Source organism: Acomys minous, assembly GCF_964271855.1.
Source record: "Acomys minous genome assembly, chromosome: 6".
NCBI lineage: Eukaryota > Metazoa > Chordata > Mammalia > Rodentia > Muridae > Acomys > Acomys minous.
Genome location: NC_140487.1, coordinates 24,246,969 through 24,269,358, shown reverse-complemented (window position 1 = coordinate 24,269,358; position 22,390 = coordinate 24,246,969). Strand labels below are relative to the sequence as shown.

At 40.6% G+C, this 22,390-nt stretch overlaps 1 protein-coding gene across 6 annotated transcripts in view; it reads left to right on the top strand.

Moving 5' to 3' along the window:
* CDK14 (cyclin dependent kinase 14) overlaps positions 1-22,390 on the top strand; it is a 540,806-nt gene that overhangs the window by 313,152 nt on the left and 205,264 nt on the right. For all 6 annotated transcript variants that reach the window (XM_084786935.1, XM_084786933.1, XM_084786934.1 and 3 more), the window contains 2 exons: positions 162-282; positions 21,972-22,065. In XM_084786935.1, the coding sequence (XP_084643061.1) occupies positions 162-282; positions 21,972-22,065 (215 nt within the window). The remainder of the gene's footprint in view (positions 1-161; positions 283-21,971; positions 22,066-22,390) is intronic.

The following is a 22,390-nucleotide window of genomic DNA, read 5'->3' as shown; positions in this document are numbered from 1 at the left end:
ACTACCTATGGCCTCCTCAAACGTTGTACTAACCTTGACCTTGCCTTCATGAGTCTGAATTACAGCACTGTTGTTTAGCCTTTTTAAGTGGAACATTTGAATTTAAAACACATGTTCTTTTAATGCCCACTTAACTTCTTTATGTTTGCTCTAACCTGCAGGTCTGGCAAGAGCAAAATCCGTCCCTAGTCACACGTACTCCAACGAAGTGGTCACCTTGTGGTACAGACCCCCGGATGTTCTCCTGGGCTCGACAGAGTACTCCACCTGCCTTGACATGTGGTGAGAAATCAGCACTTTAGCCTGTCTGTGTGCCATGCTTGGTCTGGGCCAAATCTAAGCCAAACATCTAACAGTCTGGACAAAGATTAATGGTGCAGAAGTGCCGCCCATGTGCGTGGCAGTTCTGTTGTTGTCTCTGTAAAACCTGATTGGGAATGGTACCTCATCAGAGTCGGCTCCAGATGGGGCCTCCTAATGGTTCTTGATGGACAAGGTCAGAGGCGGTTTTTTTTCTTCTTCTGTCAGCCCCGTAATTTTCTCTGTAAGGTCGTAATTTACGGCTTATTTTATAATGAGGAAGTATGTATCTCCAAAGAGCAGTAGAGCTAGACGAGTGAGAGAAAATGTTTACATTTACCACAAAGCTCTGGTAATTGGTTTGATCGAAAGCTATTGATACCAATTTTCCAAAGTGAAATGTCATGAGTCTTAAAAAAATATGGAGTAATTTCAGGACAGTAGTATTTCCTGCAGAAGTCTACCAGCTGTGAAAGATCTTTTTAATGAACAGAAGTGGTTGGTAATGTTTGTTACATACTTGTTAATACTAGCAAACGACTCTGCATCCCCAGTCATGTAAGATCTAACTGTCATAATCATCAAAGGAAACGAAGTCACACGTGGCTGTTGAGCGCAGCGTTTCCTTTTCTAGATTCACGTTTAGGTTTGAAGTAGAATGATTCACGGAGCTTGTGGCTAGTTTATAACTGGGGCCTTTGTCCCTGAGTGATTATGCTGCTGTATTTAGGATTTAGCTGCGCGATCATATACTGTTTATGGCCTCAGTAAAACTTCAGCATGGTTTATTTACGTTCCTCTTGTGTAGTTACTTCAGAGCTCTACCCTCAGCAATCTCGGCTGTTAAAAATTAGTCACTAATGAGCCCTAGGTTATTCCCTGATCTATTTCATATAAAAAACAATACATTAAGAAAACAATCAGATTCCTTGCAATGGATAACAATGCAAAGGGACTTTCTTAATGTGTGTTTAAGATACCCCTAGCTGTGGGGTTTGTTGCTGCATGGAAATCATCTGCAGCATCACATGGACACATAGGTATCATTATAGGTTATAGCTTAATATAGCACTGTAAAAGAATCCAAGCTATGAAACACCCAGTGATCTGTTATCATAAATTTGTATACCTCATCATGAATTCAATCACATTTTAATAATATTCTAAATCCCAAGAGTAACTATCACCATCTATGGTTCAGTGGCTGAGCTGGTCCATCTTCTTGTCACACTCCCTGGCTTTGGCTTTTTAATGGTTATTTACTCTTTATTTATTTTATTTTTTTAAATTGTTTGTTTTATTTGCATTGCTGTTTTGCCTGCATGTCTGTGAGAGGGTGTGTTGGATCCTCTGAAACTGACTCTACAGACAGTTGTGAGCTGCCATGTGGGTGTGGGGAATTGAATTCAAGACCTCTGGAAGAACAGCCAGCGCTCTTAACCGCTGAGCCATCTCTCCAGCCCCTTGGTTATTTACTCTTTATGTAGTTAATATTTTCTCCTAAGGATAGGCCTATCGTGGGGTAACATAGACGGGGAAGGTTGGAGTGAAAGGCTAGTGCACACCCAGGTGTAAGCTGGTAGTGCACACCCGGGTACAAGCTGACTGCCTCCTTAATCCCTTGCCACTTTCTGCTATTAGCTGAGAGTTGGCTATGCAGATAACACTTATATCACAGTCTTGAGCTATGAAGTGTTTTTCTCTTTATTTTGGCATGTGAAAATTCTTAGTAGTCTCCCAGTGAGTTCAGCTAAGGTCTCTACTAATAAAATGGGTAGTTTTGAAATAATTGTGGCTGTGGAGCCAGTTTTGTCTTAGTTGCTCGGCAATTTAGCCAAGATTATAGCCCCCTAAATGTAAGAAGCTGTTATTACTGTGCCTCTGGCTCAGCTTTGGTGGTGTTGAGGAGAAACCATTAAAAATGTTCTCCAATGGACTAGGGACATGGCTTAGTTATGAGGTGCTTGCAAGTGTGGTGACCTAGGTTTAGCATGGTGGCACATGCATGTAACCCCAGCAGAGGGGACAGGAGACAGGCAGGACACTGGAGCTCAGCTTAGCCAAATCAGTGATTTCCACGTTCAGGGAAAGACCTTGTCTTAAAAATTAAGGTGGACAGCAAGGACGCCATTGAGCTCTGGCCTCACCGTGATACACATTCAGTCACCTGCACTCATATATATCCATGTATGTACAACACATAGCCACAATGCTGTTTAAGATGTTTGGGCTATTGCTTAGTTGGAGGACATGAATTCAATCCCCAAGACCAGTGTACAGTAATGAGTGTGCTGGACACGCTGAACTCTGAGTCTCAGTGTCCAGTTAGCCTGGGCGCCACTTATTGTTTTTAATTTATCTGTATTATCAGTATGCCTGGCTAGCGATCAATTAAGGCACAGACACTTGTTATATTTTAAAATATCCCTAGTTAATCTGGGGCAGGGCAGACATTAACCCTCTAAACTACTTCCCATAGTGGGAAGGTATGGGATACCCGCCCTAATCCCATGCCATCTGCTTCTAATAATGTCTATCAAGCCACCTCCCGTCCATGATCCCTCACACTTGTTAATGCTCTTCATCTGGGCCAAATCCTCCGCCCACGCCGGCCATGTGCTTCTCCTCCATCTAACCCATGGCGCCTTCTACTCCTCTCCCTTCAGGTCTCTCCCCTGGTCTTTTTTTTCTTCCCAGAATTTTCTCTCTCTCTTAAGCCAGGGAATCCTAGCCACACCTCTATCTCTTTTGCCCTGCCCAGGTCGGATGGCTTCTAATTAATTAAAAGGTGGGTCACAGAGACAGCAAGCAGTAATTAGCATAAAAAAAATCAGACCATCACCCAACATTTCCCTTTTTTGTCTAAATAAAGGCCATTTTAATATACAGTAAGTACAATTATGAAAAAATATAAAAACCAATAGGTAAGACTTATATACATAATGTTTAATCAAAAGGTATTTGGCAGCCTTGAAGAAATATTATCTTTTTTATCTTGATGAGTTTAAAGTATTGAATTAAATCAATATCTATCAAAGCTCAAATCTATCAACCTAGAAGTATCTTTCTAGACCTAACAGTATCTTTTTAACTCCTAAATAACTAAGTTTAATTTTAAAACTATCTGGTCTTCAACTACACCAAAGACTTGAGAAGGAATAAATTTAGCAACCTAAGTAAACAGGAAGTGCAGATTGGCAGCTTCCAAAATGAAAAGATGACAGTTTACTGCCTGAACAGACACCCAAAACTATAACGTTGGAGCATCATCTTCAGCCTTCTGGCCCAGTATATCTGACAGACATATTTGTGAAGCAGGAACTATTGAGGATTTGCTTACCCTGTCTTGGCAGGGTTTGGCCATCAACTCTGCCTGTGTCCAACCTTGCTTATTTTTAGGCAGAACTCTGAGGGAGAAACAAGGACATTTTTGTCCCATGGCTCTTTTGCCACACTCGAAGCCATCTCCACAACGAGGTTCTTTAATGCTCATCATTTTCTTTGAGGTAGGTAGGGTCCTGCCAAGAATTAACCTGTCTTATTGACAAAGAATCTTTAAAACAACAGAAACATTTTTAAATGCCATTTTTGTAGGTCTCTGAGGTTTTTGAAGACCTTGTCTAACTATTTTACCATATCTAGCTATAGAATCATATCTGTTAAAGCTAGCATGTATATTTTATACTTGACATAACTATGAATTGATGAGCGATTGACTTGTATTACTTAATTATCATAAACAGCTTACAATAACACTATCAGAGTATTGGAAGCAAACCACGTATTAATTGAGTTGTATGTGTACAATACCTCATATTACAGTAGAAATATAATGTGTGAAGAATAATATTAAACTGGAATTCTATTTTAATTTATCAAAATTAAACTTATTTGTATCAATACACAAAATCTTGTATCAATGAATTAAAATTAACCTTATTTGTGAGTAACAATTAAGGCCTTAAGTTGAGGAGTAGATTTAATAATCTACTTTTTGCCCTATCATCCCTAAGCCAATGAGAGAACTGCCCTCCTCCCCAAAACATAAAGAGCTTCCTAAGAAACAACACTCAAAACTGACCTCTGACCCCCATGTGCATGTGTGTTCACACATACACCAGTAAGCACACAAATACACACACCTATATACACACTCACATATACACACACATGCATGTGTGTACACACATGGCAGGGTGGGATAGGGAAAATGTTCTTTGTAGTATCAAGTCCAGGGTGGGCTATGACTTGCTAATATCTTTGATTCTAGCACACACTGTTTGTTTTCTAATCTGTCCACCTTCATTTCCTACCAGACCATACCCCATGTGTGTAAAAAATGGTTTGGGCACTAGCTGCCAACTTGCTTAGAACATAGACACAATAGAAGGCTATGAAGAATCCTGCCTGCTATTTAAGAGGAAGAGAAGGAGACCGACCGATAGAAAATAGTGGACCCCAAATGCCCTTTGATTCACATGCCAAGATTATTCACTGCCAGAAACAACGAGCAAATGTGTCAGGTTTGAGCAGCTTTCTGTCCTTATTTTCAGTTCCCTACCAAGCCCTAAAAAAATCTAAGTCTGTCTATGCTATGCCTGTCACTCTGCATCTGATGTCATTCCAAGCAATTTTCTAGAAGCTGTTTTGCTATTTTGCTGTAAGTCAGGTAAAAATGCATGTGTCTCTCCCATGAGAGGGATATTCACAGGGCACTGATTTTTGCATAATCAATGGCATCGATGCAGGATATTCAGACACGTGGAAATGGGGATTGTAATTGAGTCATGGCTCAGCTGCATCAAAGGGAAATACAAATATTAACCCAGGGACAGCAGCAGGGAGGCAGGTGGCAGGAGTCCCAGGCTATTTTTACAGTTCATTTACTGTCCCGGGGCTGCAGGGCAGTAACTAAAAACTGATGATCCCTACACAGTGTTAAATAGCCGCAGGCGGTAAAAATATTAATGAAGACACATATGCAATAACGCTGTCAGCGTGTGATAGAAATCAGAGCTGGCACTGTCAGGAGCTTCTCCTGTAGGTCTCCAGCACCATGGCGGCGTGCGAATGCCAAGTGCCACCTGAGAACTCAAACCAAGGTAGTTTTGATACCTTTGTTTCCTTCATAAATGCAGATCCAAACAGCAGAATCACATTGAGCATTGCCTCTTGTAAAACGTCTGCTGATGGTTGTGTTTTATAGCTCCTTGAAAGTCAAAGCATGGAAAAACCATTGCTAAGCTTTGAAGCCAGAGAGATGCTCAGGGTTCTGACAGGCACACAGTGGAAACATGGCTGTGAAGGCAGGTTGTCTGTTAGCGCTTCACTCCCTGGAGAGTGCAGATCTCACTGTAGAGCTAGTGTTTTTATTTATTTATATTTTTCTTTGTTTCTTTTCTTTTACTTTTATTTTTTTTTATTAATTCATTCATATTACATCTCAATAGTTATCCCATCCCTCGTATCCTCCCATTCCTCCCTCCCTCACGCTTTCCCCCTATTCCCCTCCCCTATGACTGTGACTGAGGGGGTCTTCCCCCTGTGTGTGCTCATAGGGTTTCAAGTCTCTTCTTGGTAGCCTGCTCTCCTTCCTCTGAGTGCCACCAGGCCTCCCCATCAAGGGGGACGTGGTCAGATATGGGGTACCAGAGTTCCTGTGAAAGTCATACCCCACTCTCCACTCAACTATAGAGAATGTCCTGTCCATTGGCTAGATCTGGGTAGGGATTTGAAGTTTACTGCACGTATAGTCCTTGGCCGGTGTTCTTAAATAAACGTCTGTACCTTCTTAGATGCTCAGAGCTGTGTTTGCAGCTGCACACACTCTCTAAAGCAGAATAGGCTGGGGATCATTTTACAGGATTAAATGTTTTGTATCAGATAACTAAATTATCCACTGTTAATACGTGATTATCTCGTCAAAGGCATTGTGTTTTAGAGGGAACCCATGGTAGCAACTGTGCTGCCCCCCCAACCCAGTACGCAATGAATGATGGGATGTCAGGCACTTCCTATCATCATCTTTTTTTAAAGCTAATTAACATATTAACTATGCTTGTCAAAATGTGGAGCAGATCATTTATAAATAAGCCTGTCAAACATAATGAGATTGCATATTAAATCACCTCTTCTCTATTACGTCTCTGATTTAAGATTAAAATTAATTTATTTAACACTGTAGCAGCTGGGTGGTTTGGAAAAAAATCTGTGCAAGTTGTAATATATAAGAATATGTCTGAAACAAGATTGATTTTTAGTATATTAGAAAGAATATTGCCTATTAAGTATCATAAAGCTGTTTGGCATTGTTTCATATTACATAAGCTTAGTGGCCATATGTATTGGCAGTATCCAGTGTTCTGCCATCATCTTAGTTGATCTTTCTATCTTGAACCAAGGCAATTTATACAATAAAACTTCTTAAGACTTGGGTTTATTTACCATTATTTTAAGAGAAAGAGTTACCCCCCCCCCATCCTGAACACAGATTCTTTCTGTGTGAGGTCTATGTTATTTTGGAAACTTGAACGATAATAATAGTAATAGTATGTACTTTCATTGGGCATAACTGTAGCTAAGCCCTGCTGTGCTTTTAAATTACTTCCCTTTTATGCAGTGAAACAAACAATGCTCACCACATCTAAATGATGACTTTAAAGTCATGTGGTTAGTAAATAGTCAACATGCACACTGTAGGACAACCTTGTCGGCATCCCTTGGTCTTTCCAATATTCTGTACTATCTCATCAGATGATTTGTAAGAAATTGGTCTCATTTTACTACTAATGTAACTCTAAAATACATACAAAGTGCCTTATAAAATATTAGACTTCAGTCCATGTTGGGTCTTTTGTGTTGCTCTGCTATTTTGGGTGGCTTTGGTTCTCACTCAGGAGCCTGTGCCCTGTCTGTCTCTCCTGATAGCTTTATTCCAATATCTTCTATGACACAATTTTATTCAAGGAAGCCTCTTTTTTAAAGACATGTATCATTGGATTGAATATAGTTTCATGATACCAGTATCTATGCTGAATACATTTTCCCAACTCCTAGTTATTACCCTTTTATCGTTCCTGCTAAAGTGAATGAGTCCATTTTTAATAAGAATGCTAAGTAAGAATGAAGCTTTGGATTCCTGAGCCACAACAGAGTCATCTTTCTGTCTGCGTGGTTTGTATGTTTTCTGGTTATTGCAGTTATGAGGCCAAGGAAGATGTGAAACAGTCGTCGTCAAATCCAGCTCTCTTATAGCTCTCAAGCAGAGCTCAGATAATGCATTCTCCAACTGACTTACTGTAGCTTCCGACAGTGGGGTGCAACAGCCACAAAGAAGGACCCGCATGTCCCTGCTGGAAGTCAGGGTTCTCAGTCCATTACAAGTAATAAGGCTTCCGAAATTTTAAGTTACTGTCTAGTTCACGAACATACAATGGCACCTTTGGGAGTTAAAAATTCAGCAAGGACAATGGTACAAAGGATTCAACTGTGCCACGTGACTTAAAATACATCAGAACAATAATTGGCTCTGTATTTCAGTCAGAGAGATTTGCAATAGTTTCCATGTTTAAGTCACAGCTAAGGCTGACTGCTGGCTACAGAAAAGTTATCATTGCCTGTGAGGTTTTGTTTTGTTTGTTTGTTTTTGGTTTTTGTCAATATGGCCCTCTCACCCTGTCTGGTTGTGAAACACCAGCATGCCAAACCCAGATCTGCCTCTGGAATGATAAATAGAAGCTTCTGTTTTGTTTTATTTTTAATGAAAAATGTGTGGTTATATTTTTACATCTCATTTATCAGTGTGATTTTCTGTGAGACAAAGTGTCATTCAGTCAACATATTTGGCCACGAGGGTATCAATAATAGTATATAGGACGAATATGTATATATACTGCACAAATTAAGTTTCACCTAATTTCTTTTTTTTATCAATGTTGGCGAAGTACTTGGCTGCTCACAAATGTTTTCCTGACTGATTTTCAAATAGCCAGCTACACAGTCTAAGTGTCATGACATTATTACAACCTTGGGACACACTACTGCCTCACTGCAATGTGAGAATAGACAAAGATGATTACAAGAAATTCTTGAGAAATATAAAGCTGTATCAATATTGAAAACAGCATTCTTATTACCCTTTGGGTCTGTCAGTCAACCAAATTAAATGTCTTGTGTTTCTATTGGCTTGTAGCATCCAAGAGTGCTATAGGATATGACAATGAAATGGAAGATGCTATACTTCATTTTAAGGGAAAGAACATATAGCCTCTGTCTTAGGAATTAGAAATTTCTGCTCAGGATATTGTCATATTACATGGGAGAGCAGGGCATGGGTAGACTATGATTCTGTTTTAATCTAGAAATATGTAAATTAAGGACTGTGGCAAGTAGGTTAATCCCTGTAATGTGTGTGTGTGTGTGTGTGTGTGTGTGTGTGTGTGTGTGTGTGTGCGTGTTTGATATATGTCCAGGAATGCTTGTATATGTGTGAAAGCCGGAGATCATTGTTGAACGTCTTCCTATATTGCTCTTCAACTTTTCATTCATTCATCCATCCATTCATTCATCCGTTCATTCATTTAGAGACAGGTTTGGTAGTGAAGCTGAAGCTACTATGTTCGAGACTTGCCTGGCAGGGAATTTCAGGGACCTCCCTGTCTCCACCTCCCTGCTCTGGGATTACAGATGCATGCTGCCCACGCCATCATGCCTGGCTTCTTATGCATACGCTGGAGATCCAGACCCAGGCTCTTTGTTTGTGCAGCAAATACTGTGTGGCTGAAATATATCCTCAGCCCGGCCCCTTTATGTTTTAAGTGTGTGTGTGTGTGTGTGTGTGTGTGTGTGAGAGAGAGAGAGAGAGAGAGAGAGAGAGAGAGAGAGAGAGAGAGAGAGAGAAACATATATATCCTTAAGTTTTAAATTGTGTATATATATACATATATATACAATATACAGAATATATATGTATATATTCACATAGAATTCATCTTTCTGAATATGCAGTGTTTTTCCTCAGACCAGGAGCCCCAGTACATGACTTGCTGAAGATAAGCCTGTCCAGTACAGGTCAGAGCACTGGGTGCGCATCGGGCTGGCCTTCTTGACAGGAAACCCTCCAAAATCGGTATCCCGGAACTACTTTTGGTTCTTCAGAAGCTGGTAGCGGGTAAATGATGTCCTCAGATCAGGGTAGACGATGGCACCTGACGAGCACACAGACCAAAGCACACACTTCTCACTAGACTCCTGTGTTCCTCTCAGGGCCTCCCCATTTTCAATCATCACATGATTGAAGCTCTGTTGACTACGTTTCATGTATGTGTCAGAGAAGAGGAGGCTGGTGAGAGGAGGCTGACGGGGCAGTTTTCTAATCTTCCACCCCATTCTCAGCTGTCAGATCCATCTTCCCAATGTTTGGAGCCTGTGTCTCCTTGTGCTTAGCCTTGTCTATGTTGCTAAATTGCAAATCCTCTCACTGCAGCTTGGAATTGCTGTTGCCTGTGGTCTGTGCAGATCCAGACACCTTCATGCACATCTGAAAACAGGTTATCTCTCATCCCAGGTCCCTTCCTGTCGTGTGTGTGTGTGTGTGTGTGTGTGTGTGTTAATTTGGTTTAATTTTATTTTTCTGATCAGGCATATTGATCTCCTTGAGAGAAAAAAAAGAACTGTATATTTTACAGTGTGCCCTTCTCCCATTGATAACTCAATACTTGTGGCTTTAACTATGATAAGATGGCTGCTTTGAGTTCTCATGAATGGGTTATTCTTAAGGTGCCCCTAGGTGGGAGCCAGTGAAATGACAGAGCTGTGGAGGAAACTTTGTGACTGCCAGCCTCTAGGCATGATGGTGGAAACGGTTAAGCCTTACTATTGTTAGTGAAATAAAAATAACTTTATATAAGAGAGCAAACTTTACAAGAAAACCACATTTTGATTTAAGAGTCAGTTAAAAAAAGGAGACAAAATATGGACTCATAGTTTTTAAAAGATAAACATTTTCCATAAATATAAAGAATGTATTGAAGAAGGCCGACCTTTGGATCTATATCCTGTATGTGTCCAATATGAACTTGCTGTTTAAACATGCAAACGTTGCCAGTGATGTAGCTACCCACATTGGTCGAGCGCTTCCTAGCATCATGTCCAGGCCTGGTCCCCAGCACCACATAAACGCAGCTGTGCTAGTGGATCCCTGCTGTCTCGGGCATGTGGTGCTGAGACGGGAGAATCTGAAGTTCAAGTTCATTCTCTGATACCAAGTGAGCTGAAGGCCAGCCTGTGCTCTGTGAGACTTGGTCTCAAGAGGAAAATTAATTAGCAAGACATTCAAGAACTATCTCTCACCCACGAGAAAATTTCTAGGTCAGTGAATCTAAAAGGATGGAATGCTGGTTTGTATGCGTGGGAATGGCATAATTGTGTGTAAATGGAAACGTGACTGAACAGAAACTAGCCAACTCTATGAATACCATTCATAGCAGTACTCAGTAAAGAGACTGTGCTGTTTTCACTGCTCAGCAGTGGACAAAAGTGGAGGCAATTTACTCTTCATGATACTGCTTTGTATAATATATAGTCTAAGTAAGAATCATATCTTCTTTACAGATATACTGCTATATAAAATTTAAATGTATTAGCAGATTTTTTTCTAGTTTAGATGGTATAGCATGCAGTAGCTTAAATACCTAACATTTCTTTTAATTTTTTCATTGTATGGAGTTTCCCCCATTATCACTGCTAAGTAATGTCATGTGAAGAATAAAGAAAATAATGCAATTATTTTTAAGGATTTATTTCTTATGTGTCTGATTATTTGCCTACATTTATGTATATGTGCCACATGTATGCCTGGTAGGGTGGACGAGAGCATTGGATTCCCTTGGGCTGGAGTTAACAGATGATTATAGACCGCCATGTAGATTCAGGGTATCTAACCTGAGCCCTCCGCAAAAATACCATCTGTTCTCAACCACTGAGTCATGTCTGTAGCCCCAAAGCAACCATTTAAAAGAACTAAAGGAAAACTTAACTAAAATAACCTACCAGTGGCCAAGAAACAGCTTGCTGAATCCATTAAAATATCCAGAACACCAGGTCTGTGACAGTCACTTAGTGATCGCTAGAGGCGGGACCCGAGTGCTGTTTTCTGGGGTCTATGAGGGTCGTTCATCTTTGCCATGACATTTTGTATTTCTCCGTATTCCCATGTGAGATGAGAGAGTCAGCTAGTGAGATACTTACCTAATTACATTTCCTACAGAGCCCGGCAAGGCTTTTATCATTCTTTCTGATTGATAGTTCAAACAATTCCACCTTTATTCCTAGCTTTTGCCATATTTGCTTTTAGAAATTGAATATTTTCATAACCCAATGAAAATTCAACAGATTAAAACCTTATTATAGCAACAATATAAACTTGCACTTATTTGTCATGTTTAATTTAACATGTTTAACTTAGAAGCTGCTTCAGAGTTTAAGTAATACTCTGAAATCAATTTATAATTTTAGTATTGTTTTATGATGATTTTGAAACCCCCCACCCCCATCTGGAGATGTTTGGTTATGTTTCCCACACTATTTGATGGTGGCACAGAAAGAAACCAGAACACAAAAGACAAAACCATTCCTAGAATCCCAGGGTAGCCCCATTCTCATGAAGATTTCCCTTATACATGCAACGAGTCTAGGCATTTAGACATTTATTCATTCATTCATTTTGAATGACACTTTACAGGGTACTCCACGGTGAAAGGGAACCGATTCTGCCTTTAAACTATACTCAGGCCAAGTATTCAACAATGGACCAAAAAGTGCACAGCTTTTTCCAAAAAATGAACCATGACATTCTGTGATGAAAAGGGTTCTTGTCTTCATATCTTATATATATTATCTGAGTTACTAAATGATTCTTAATTATCAGCTGCTCTGTCACTTATCTTAATGTGGTAGTGTTATACTATTCATAATCAGAGTCCATCAAAAATTCAGCCATGCCATTTGATGAATAGACTTAAATACCAATATAGTGAGCAACATAATTGAATTTCAGAATTCTCCTTGTAGGAGACTAATTTACATAAAAACTTTAGTAATAATTTCTCTTCATGATCTACCATATATGGCTTTATAAAAACAAAACAGCTGAAATAGGTCATTTGCTTGGATCTTTAAGATACCCATGGGTAGGTTTTTCCCCTAATTCTTTTTTTTTTTACTGTTTTTTTTTTAATTGAAAAAATAAAATCATTCCTATTACATCTCAATTGCTATCCCATCTTGTGCATCCTCCCATTCCTCCCTCCCTCCCTCTTTCACCCCATTCCCCTTCCCTATAACTGTGACTGAGGGGGACTCCCTCCTCCTGAATATGATCATATTTTCCCCTAATTCTTTGTTTTGCTGAACAGGAGTTGATGCATTTGCTGAGAGAAGCCTTAGAACTATCTTGCTTATTCTGCGTCAGCTGGAAGAGAAGCAAACATCAAAGATGTTCAGGCTTCATAATTTGTTTTTCTTGTTCTGCCTGGTTTATGCTTAATCCTCTGAGAAGCATTACCTCTGGTTGTGTTTTAAATGACTTCCTTCTTTAATTGTTCTAAAACACACCATGTAATATCCCCATGCTGTTTGATGTAACTTTCTGCATTTTCTATTTGGTTTTCCTCAGAGTAGGCTTTGGTGGGGGTGTTTTCTTTTCCGCCCACTATACCTGGCAGCTGTTTATCTGCAGTCTGAATGTCCCTCGTTATCTATATGGTTAACCACTACCCACGCTCACCTTCTTCAAATATTAAGACATCGATAAAGATCTGTAACTGTCATATGCTGAGGGTAACTCACAGTGGTAGTAGACATTTTTTCCCCCCTTGGCTAATTGTTTTACGCTCTCTGCCAAAACTTCTAATTCTGAATGCTTGATTCCGGCTCTATTTTTATCCGGCCATCCTTATGTCACCTGGATAGAAAACAGAATTACCATCTTAATATCTTTTTGTCTGATTGTGAAGACCTATCAAGACATACTCAGGAGGAAAGCTTCCAAACCTGGCACTGAAATTGGACATGTACTTGGAAAATGCAATTTCTTTATAAGTTAAAAGCACTTGTTTTGGGCACCGCTAAAGTTCTTCTATCTCTAAATTATGGCAACTGCTGGAGTTATAAACAAAGTTAAAATGGTGGTATTTGGGTCAAAGTGGATAATTTACATTTTTTTAATCTTATGTAGTAAGATTAATTATCAATTAGACATCTCCTTTGACTGTCTCATGTGTGTGAGTACTCCTCAGACTCATTTAAGTAATTGATTGACTCCTTCATTTCAAAGGCATTTTCTGAATATTTGCACTAGTCACTGTGCTGGTCACAGAGATGAGAAAGGTCCACATGTTCAAGATTGTGTGTCATTACACAAGAATACAGTTACATCAGTGGTAACTCTGAGGGAAAGGGCTAAGATGTATCTCTGGAGACAGACAGGCCCAGCAGTAAGCTCTTCAGCCTGACTTGAGAAATCCATCTGTCTAGTTAGGGTTACAATTGCTGTGATGAAACAACTTACACTTTCAAATCATCATTTTAGGAAGTCAGGACAGGAACTCAAACAGGACAGGAACCTAGAAGCAGGAGCTGATGTAGAAGCCATGAATGGGTGCTGCTTACTGGCTTGCTCTTCATGTCTTGCTCAGCAGTCTTTCTTACAGAACCCAGGACCACCAGCCCAGGGATGGCACCAGCCACAATGAGCTGGGCCCTCGCACATAAATTACTAATTTTAAAGAAAAGTCCTACAGCCAGATCTTATGGAGGCATCTTCTCAATTGAAGTTTTCTCCTTTCAGATAACTCTAGTTTGTGTTAAGTAGACATAAGACCAGCCAGCACAGCATCCTTCTAAGTTGACAGTACTAGGTGCATTCCTGGAAGAAGATGTCACAAGGGCACGGAAATGCTGGCACTTAATGCATAGAGATGTCAGATAGCAACCCAGGAGCAGGTAGGGAAAAAGCAGGGCAGAGAGGGAAGAGCAAGTGGCTAGAGTTTAGAAGAATGCTCAGTGGCTTGCCTGTATCCCATGAAAGGCAAAGTTTTTAGATGATTCCTGGATTTATGACTGGAGACTTCAGAGATGCTAAATAGAAAACTAAAGAGAAACAAGAAAACAAAAACATTTGGTTTGCCACTTGATTAAAAATACTACTGATAAAACATATAGACGGGCACATGTTATTGAACATATGTGACCAAAGTTATTGTTGGAGCTTATGGAGCCCATAGTGTGGCCAGGGGTCCTTGCTGTTTCTTGCTGCTCTTAACTGCAGATGTGGACTCTGGTCAGAGAGACCTGCAAATCCCCTGCTGCGGCCACCCTGGAACTCCACTCCAGAGCCCATTCTTTGCTTTTGTGTATTTTTTTTTTAATTCTGATTTGCTTAATATGTAGATACATCTTGTTGGAGACATAATTTTCTTAAATAGCTTGAAAATTTAGTTCCAACTTGCTCTTTCTGCTACAATTCTATTGTACGGACGTGAATGTTTTCTAAACAGGGATTTTCCTCACAATGTAGGGTTTTGTTTGCTCATGGCCTGAGAGCTGAGTCCTCCGTAGAAGTATTTGACAAAGATATATTGTGCCTATCGGTGCCTAATGAAGCACTAACCACAGTAAATGGTGAGTGACACTTTAATCAATTCAGTCCTCTCAGTACACCCACCAAGGGCATGGCGAAGTGTAATTTTTTAATCTTTCACTTTTCAACGACTAAGAATGCCAGAATTAAAAGATCACATCTGGTATGTATAAGAAATTTTCTTACAAGTTATAATAAAAATAAGTTGATTTTTTTTTCTTTAGTCTTTTACAAAAAAAAGTTGGCTTGTTTTGCAAGTAGATACGTTTCTTCAGAGAAAAGTGGGATAGATATATAGCCACCTTGGTGCACAAAATAGCTCCAGCTTTCTTTGGATAATGGTTTGTTTCAGTGAACCATGGCTGGATAAAATTACCTGCTAGGTTAATTAACGAGGAAGCTTTTCTGAGGTAGTGTTGAGTTTAGATTGTGGTTTACATTCAACCTAATTTAATTTACTAGTCCATTGTTTCATTGTTGTGTTTTCAGCCATAGTTCTAACACATGTTTATGGGGATTTATCGGAGGCACACAAAGTTCTTTCAATACAGAATTACACAGGTTCTTGCTTTTCAGTGTCTGACTCGGAGAGTAGCTACCCTGGAGTAACTTAGGAGTTTGTTGCATCCTCAGATTTCAGCTCTCACTCAGAAGCCAGAACCAGCTTCTGATAGGATCCTGCAGGACCAGCATACACATTAGACAGGGAAACCGTTTCCCATGGTGCTGTTGGATGGACACATGGGCTGAGCATGGATTTCTGGTGCCAACATGATGCTGAAAGGGGGAAAGCCAAGATGATGAAGTTGCCCTAAGTTATGGGTCTGTTCATCTGCTTGCCTCCTTTCAAGAGTAAGTTATCAGGGTCTTGGTCTGCAGTCCTCTTTGCAGAGGTTTTGAAGATGCCGATGGTTCCAGAAGTTCTGTGAAGGCTGTAAAAGTTCTCTAGACTGCATTGGAGGCATCCCTCCGTTGCAGGTGGAGAATCCTGCATGCAAAGGGGCAGCTTCTCCCTGCTGTGACAGCGGCAGTTCAGTTGGTCCCTGAGACCTCTGCGTAGGTACTATGTTACCTTTCTTTTTAGAGATGACCATTTATATTATGCTTGCAATCAAATATGCGTGGTGATAGATATAATTAGGTCCTCCCACTTAACCTCTTTTCCCTCTGTTTTGGGACCAGACCTAGACTGGACTTGAATTCATGATCTTCCTCTGTCAGTCTTATACGTGCTGTCACACTCTGTCATAAAATGCAACCAGGACTTTAACAAACAGGTACTGCAGAATGCATATTAGTAAGTGATTTTGGCAACCTCACTCTGTTCCTCCCAGTTTGAGAATTTGGTTATATAATCAAACACAAGGGTCGAGAGAGAGAGAGAGAGACAGAGAGAGACACTCAGAGAAAGGAATACACCATGCCCAGGTATGGCTCTGGCTCCTCGACTGGCAGTTAGCCATTCTTCACCTTGTCTTTCTCTCCTCCTTCACTGTGAGATGATGCGGCCATGGTGAGGGCCCCTCTCTAGAACTCATGCCTGGTGTTCAGACTGTCACCTACCCTAACTGGGAGGTACATGCATTTCTTTTTGTGTATACCATGACAGTAACAACGGGAAAAGGGCTGTATAAGCTTCCAATCTCCATTATTTAGTACAAGGAAAAGAAAACTTAAGTTATAATGTATAAATGGATTCTCCTTTCATCAGCATGCAGAGTCAGTGATGGAGGGTATAGACATAGTGTAGGCAGATAGAAAAAAAGAAAAAAAAATCTCCTGGAATCACAGATCTCAGCTACTGTGCATTTACATATAAAATTCAGCTCAATAGGCTGAACGTCCTAGCATTTATGCTATAAAATAAAAGGTAATTCTCTCAAGAAATGAGATACTGTTCTCCCCAATCTTCTAGACAGAAAACAAAAAAACTCTTTGTGATATTGATCCACGGAGATAAATTCTTCCTTCACCCTGTTGTACCAACCAATGCCCAAACCCTCCAATTTGAGAAACAATCCCTCCAGAACTTGTTTCTGAAGCATCTCCAGTGTCACACTGTCTCGGTGGCTCATCCTTATCTAAGGGATGCTGTGGATGCAAAGTGACAGAAAGGAGTAATCTGAGAAGCCTCTCAACTAACATGGTGACAGGTTAATGACAGTGTAGTGTATGACTGAAAAATACTGAGCGTGAACATCATTTTCACACCACAGAAATAAGTGCGTGAAATAATACAGATGTTAATTAGCTAGATCTTACTCTTATACACATGTTTTAGAGCATCATGTCAGTATTTTACAGAAATATATATATATATATATATATATATATATATATATATATATATATATATATTGTGTGTGTCAATAAAAGCAAATAAATCTGAAGAGGAAACAATGCCTGCATCTCTCAGAGTCTATCTGAAGCTCCATAGTATGCAGGCCTATAGGCTGTATGTCATTCTACACTTACCCCTCCCTCAGCCTCCGGAGAAGGAGCCTACATTTTGCCTACTGCGATCACTGCTAGGACTGGGAAGGGTCAGATGACTTAACAACTAGTGATTGTAATGGGTTCAACTCTGAAAGCTGTAATGAATTTCATTTTAATTAATTAATTAATTTCATTCACGTGGATGTTTTTGCCTGCATATATATCTGTGCAGCCTGTGCGTATGGTGTCCCTGGGGATCCAGCAGCGGGCTTCATAATCTCTGGGACTGGACTTAACAGGCAGTTGTGAGCTGCCATGTAGGTGCTGAGGACAGAACCCCATCCAATCCCCCTTGGAACCTGGTTCCTCTAGAAGAGCAGCCACTGCTCTCTCCAGCCCCTCTGAGTGTCTCTGTATATCCAGCTGTCGTGTCTTCCTTTGAGTGAGTAATAGATGAAAGGGGGTTGTGTACATTCTAGCTGTGGAGTAAAACAAAAATTTTACAAAAATGAATATAATCTCTGGCTGTTTTTACCCTTTCTTCCACTTTTTCACACAAAGCCATATCAGCAGCACTTGACTCTCTCAAGACTCCCTACTTACTAGATTCTGTTTCCTCTGCCTGGAATGCCCCATCCGTGGTGTCCCATATCACGTGATCCAACAGGCTGACACACTCTAACCCTTCTGGCCTTGAGATCTCTGAGTCTCCCTAGACTTCCACACCGAGTGTAGCATGGCCTGTTCTCCATCTTGCCATGGAGCTATAGGATAAACTAAAATTCTGTGTTTGTGTATATGGAAATGCAATATGATTGTCCTAATTTGGCAATGGCCCTTAAATTTTATTTGAACTTACCCATAATGAGGAGTGAAGCTGCAAAATGTTTTTTTTTTAGTATAGAAGAAATTAATATCACACACTTGAGAAAAGTATAAGTCATCTGTTTAGTCTCTTAATACAAAAGGATGTGACTGGGTTGGGTAGATCTCAGTGGGAGAACACGTGCTTTGCATGTGCAAGTGTCTGGGTTTGATCACCAACCCCAGATCAGATGAGAGGAGAAAGGATATCTGGCTAGGGATATAGCTTAGAGGTAGGTCTTTTGTCAAGGTGGGGGAGCCTTGAACCCAGCTGTACCAAAAACAAATAAACAAAAGAGGAAGGAAGAGGAGGGAAATATTTTTAAAGGATATTTTAAGATATTATGAATCCACTGTAGATGACCCAACCAAATTGCAGGAAGAAATAGAGGGGTTTTTCTGTGACAGTTAATAATAAAAACTGATTGCTATTTTCCACATTATAGATTACTTTTTAGCATTTAAAATCATGTAATTAATTTTGACAAAGTTTATTTAAGTTCACTTTTTATACTCTGTTTTTATGCCTAACTTCGTATTATTTTCACAATAAATAGTACCAAATTAAAGGCATCCAGGCCTGAGAGGGCACCTCTCTTTGCTTATTATGGCAAAGAATTATAAATTTTGTTTCAAATTCTATTTTAAAATTAAAAAAATATTTTTAGTTGGGTAGCTGCATGTGTGTGTGTGGGAGGTGTCTATACACATGAGTGCAGTGCCTGCGGGAGCCAGAGACTTCAGGTTACAGGCAGCTTTGAGCCAGATAATGTGGGTGCTAGAAGCAAACTCAGGCCCTCTAAAAGAACAGTACATTCCCTGAGCCAAATCTCCAGCCGTCGGGTCATTTTGGCTAGTGACGTGACTGAAATCCATTGCTTTCCATTTTAACAACACAAAAAAAAAAAAAAAAGAAAAAAAAAAGTCAGAGTTCCAAAGGTTGAAAGCTATGTGTACCTGGGTGGCCACATCAAGTTATCTTACCAGCTCAGCAATCCTAGAGTCTGGTATCAGTATATTAAATTGCATGAGGCCTTTTAACTGGTGTGTATGTGTATCCTTGTGGTGTATGCATGTGTGTGTGCAGATGTACAGGCTGGTGTGCCTACATGTGGAGACCAGGGGAGGACATCAGGTGTCCTACTCTGTCCCCTTTGTTCTACTCCCTTGAAACAGGGTCTCTCATGTAAACGAGCCTCAGTGATCCTCCTGTCTGTCTTAGCCCCCACAGTGCTAGGATTACTGGTGTCCGTGGCCATGCTCAAGTCTGCATGTGTGTGCTGGGAATTTGAACTCATGTGTTCATGCATGCAGAACCAACCACCGTGAGCTGCTTCCCCAGCATTGCCCATCTTCTTCTTAATGAAGAATTTAGACTCTGCAGATAGTCATAATATAACCATTCAAATTAAGAAAAGGAGACACGCCCCATATGCAACATCATTTCTTAAGTGTAGTGGTAGTGAGCGAGTGAATAAGTAGATGGATTCGTTCTTAACAAACCGCTCAGTGCCATCAACTTACTTTGTCTGTTAAAGAAGCGCAAAACTAATGGTGAGGAGAAAGGGCGGGGCCAAGCAGTGGCTTCTTCATGTGAAATTGAAGGACTTTTATTGCCGCCTGGCAGTTCTAGTAAAAAAAAAAAAAAGATACATGGTATAATTCTACTTATAATTTATTTTCTTGTGCATTATAATTTCTTTATGGTCGCTAAGTATATTCTTTGAGCCTCATTAGTGTACTCTTAAGTGTCTTTGAGAAAGACGATGTCATAGGAGCCATCCATTAGGAATGAACGTCCAAATCTCTTCGCCAGCCAAGCATTTAAAATCTACAGAGTAACAGTATCGTTTTGTTCCATCTGAACAGAAGTGAAGTGTCGGTTTATCTGCTAAGTATCATATTTTGGAAACGATGTAAACTAAGAAAAGTAGCTGAACAAGAAATTCTGTAGGCAGTTCCGACAGTGTAAATGTTACCTCCCCCATCCCTCCGGACAGCTCAGCCCTAGGCACATAGGAAGTGGTCAGCTTCACAGTCAAAGATGCCGAGTAAGGGGGCAAGAGGAAAGACAGAGGCGGAAAACAGGAAGGTGTGGGTATTCCAAATCCACCATGCTTAGTGTGAACTTAAATAAGAGGACAATGGAAACTCGGGTCAATAGGCATGGAAAAAATTCTTGGCAGAAAAATTTAGAAAACTACCATCCTAGCATTTTAAGTAGATGCAGTCAGACATCTGAACTCCATCTGTCTAGAATGAGATGAAACTAATTCTCATTCCCCGAGTGAAATTCTGTTTATGATGTAACATGGGATTTGTGCAGGCATTCTGGCAGATAAACCCTTCTGTGCGTGTTTAAGCAGAGGTGATGTGGCCCGCGTTGTGAGAAAGTCATTCTAACTAACGTATGACTCTAATTCGAAACAGTGTTGGTCACAACTGTGACATCAACTGGAACGGCTGCCCAGAAGTAGGTCACTTGTCTTTTACCCCAGGGGGCTCTGACGTAAGTTAGCGATACAATGGTTTGCTTGCCCTAGATTGAAGTGAATGCAGCATTTGAAGAAATGGCCTGGTATTGTCAGTCAGGAAACCTGCCCATGTTCAAGGCAGAGACATTAAAAATGATAGAGAGTGGTTCAAAAATAGAGCTGAAAAAAAATTACCAAGCATTCTGCACGGCCTGGTCTCCTGCAGGCAGGAATCAGATCGGGTCAGAGGTTTTCATTTGCAGGAATGAGAGAGAGAGAGAGAGAGAGAGAGAGAGAGAGAGAGAGAGAGAGAGAGAGAGAGAGAGAGCTCTCTTCTAGTTCTTTGTCATTAGTGTGACTTCCCTGGCTTATTCCAGGTCCCTTCCATCTTATTCCAAATGACTTGTCCTCCCAATTCTCAGCAGGTGTATTTGACTAGCTGTCTGCCTGTATGGTGGACAGGTATTATGAACATGGCAGTTCAGGTAGGTGGCAGGGTTGAGCTCACTGGATGGTCGTTGCGTTGAGAAAGAGCATGGCTAGCAAGCTTATGGCAGGGATGGGCGTGGGGGAGGAACTATCTTGTATGCTAGCTAGAAAGCACAGGGCCCGCTTCCTGGAGGAGATGACAGTGATGCAGGGTTAGTGCCTGCGTTGGATTTAGAGCTCAAGAGCTAATGTGTGAAGGGAAGCTGTTCCGGGGAGTGAGGCATTTCTGTTTGGCAGGGCATGAATCTGGCTCAGCAACCCTGTGCTTAGCTGCCCTCAACCATCTCAGCAGCTCATGCCTGGGCAGAATCTTCGGGGTTTGTGGTCAGAGCATTTGTGGTTTTTCAAAGTTTCCCAGATGATGCTGGTGGGGAGCTCACTGAGAAGCACCGGCAGCTGAGAGAATAATAGTCCATTATGAGTTTGTGAACCGTAACTGGAAAGGGTGCCGGGACAGGACCACAAAGCTTTCCTATGTCAAGCCAAGGACTTCCTCACCTACAGGGAGGAGACGCTGAAACCTGCTGCCTCATTGGTTTCCATTGTGTTCCGAGCCAGCATGGCTGCACGAGTTTAGAGTCCTCTCAGGGCAATGGAAAAAGGGGGTGCAGAGTGTGGGTCTAGGTGTGCCTGGCAGCTTTGGTTGACCACTGAGCGTTTTTTAAATCCATTGCTTCTTCTCTGGTGTGGGGACATTCTAATCTCTGATTTGGTTTTCTAAGCAGAATTATAGAAGTTTTTTTAAAAAATAATTATTATTCTCTCTTCAGGGGCGTTGGCTGTATCTTTGTTGAGATGATCCAAGGAGTTGCTGCATTTCCAGGAATGAAAGACATTCAGGATCAACTTGAACGAATATTTCTGGTAAGTTCTATACAAAGTGCTTCTCAGAAAAACTTGTCTCTAATTAGTTCTTTAGTGACTTGACGAACTGCCTGAAATAATTTAAGACATATTTGCCCATTGTCACATTTAGTTCTAATATTTTTTTTTTTTGCCTTTAAGAAGCAGAGAGTTAATTGACGTGTCCTTTTAAATTATCATATGTGAATAAAATGATAAAGAAGTAAGAATATGTGAGATAAGAGAAGTACTATAGACTGATGAGCTGCAGTGAACATCCAGGCGCGATGGCTGCATCTTCCAAGAAGGAGGAGGTCCCCTGGGTACCACCCTCCACGCGTGCACT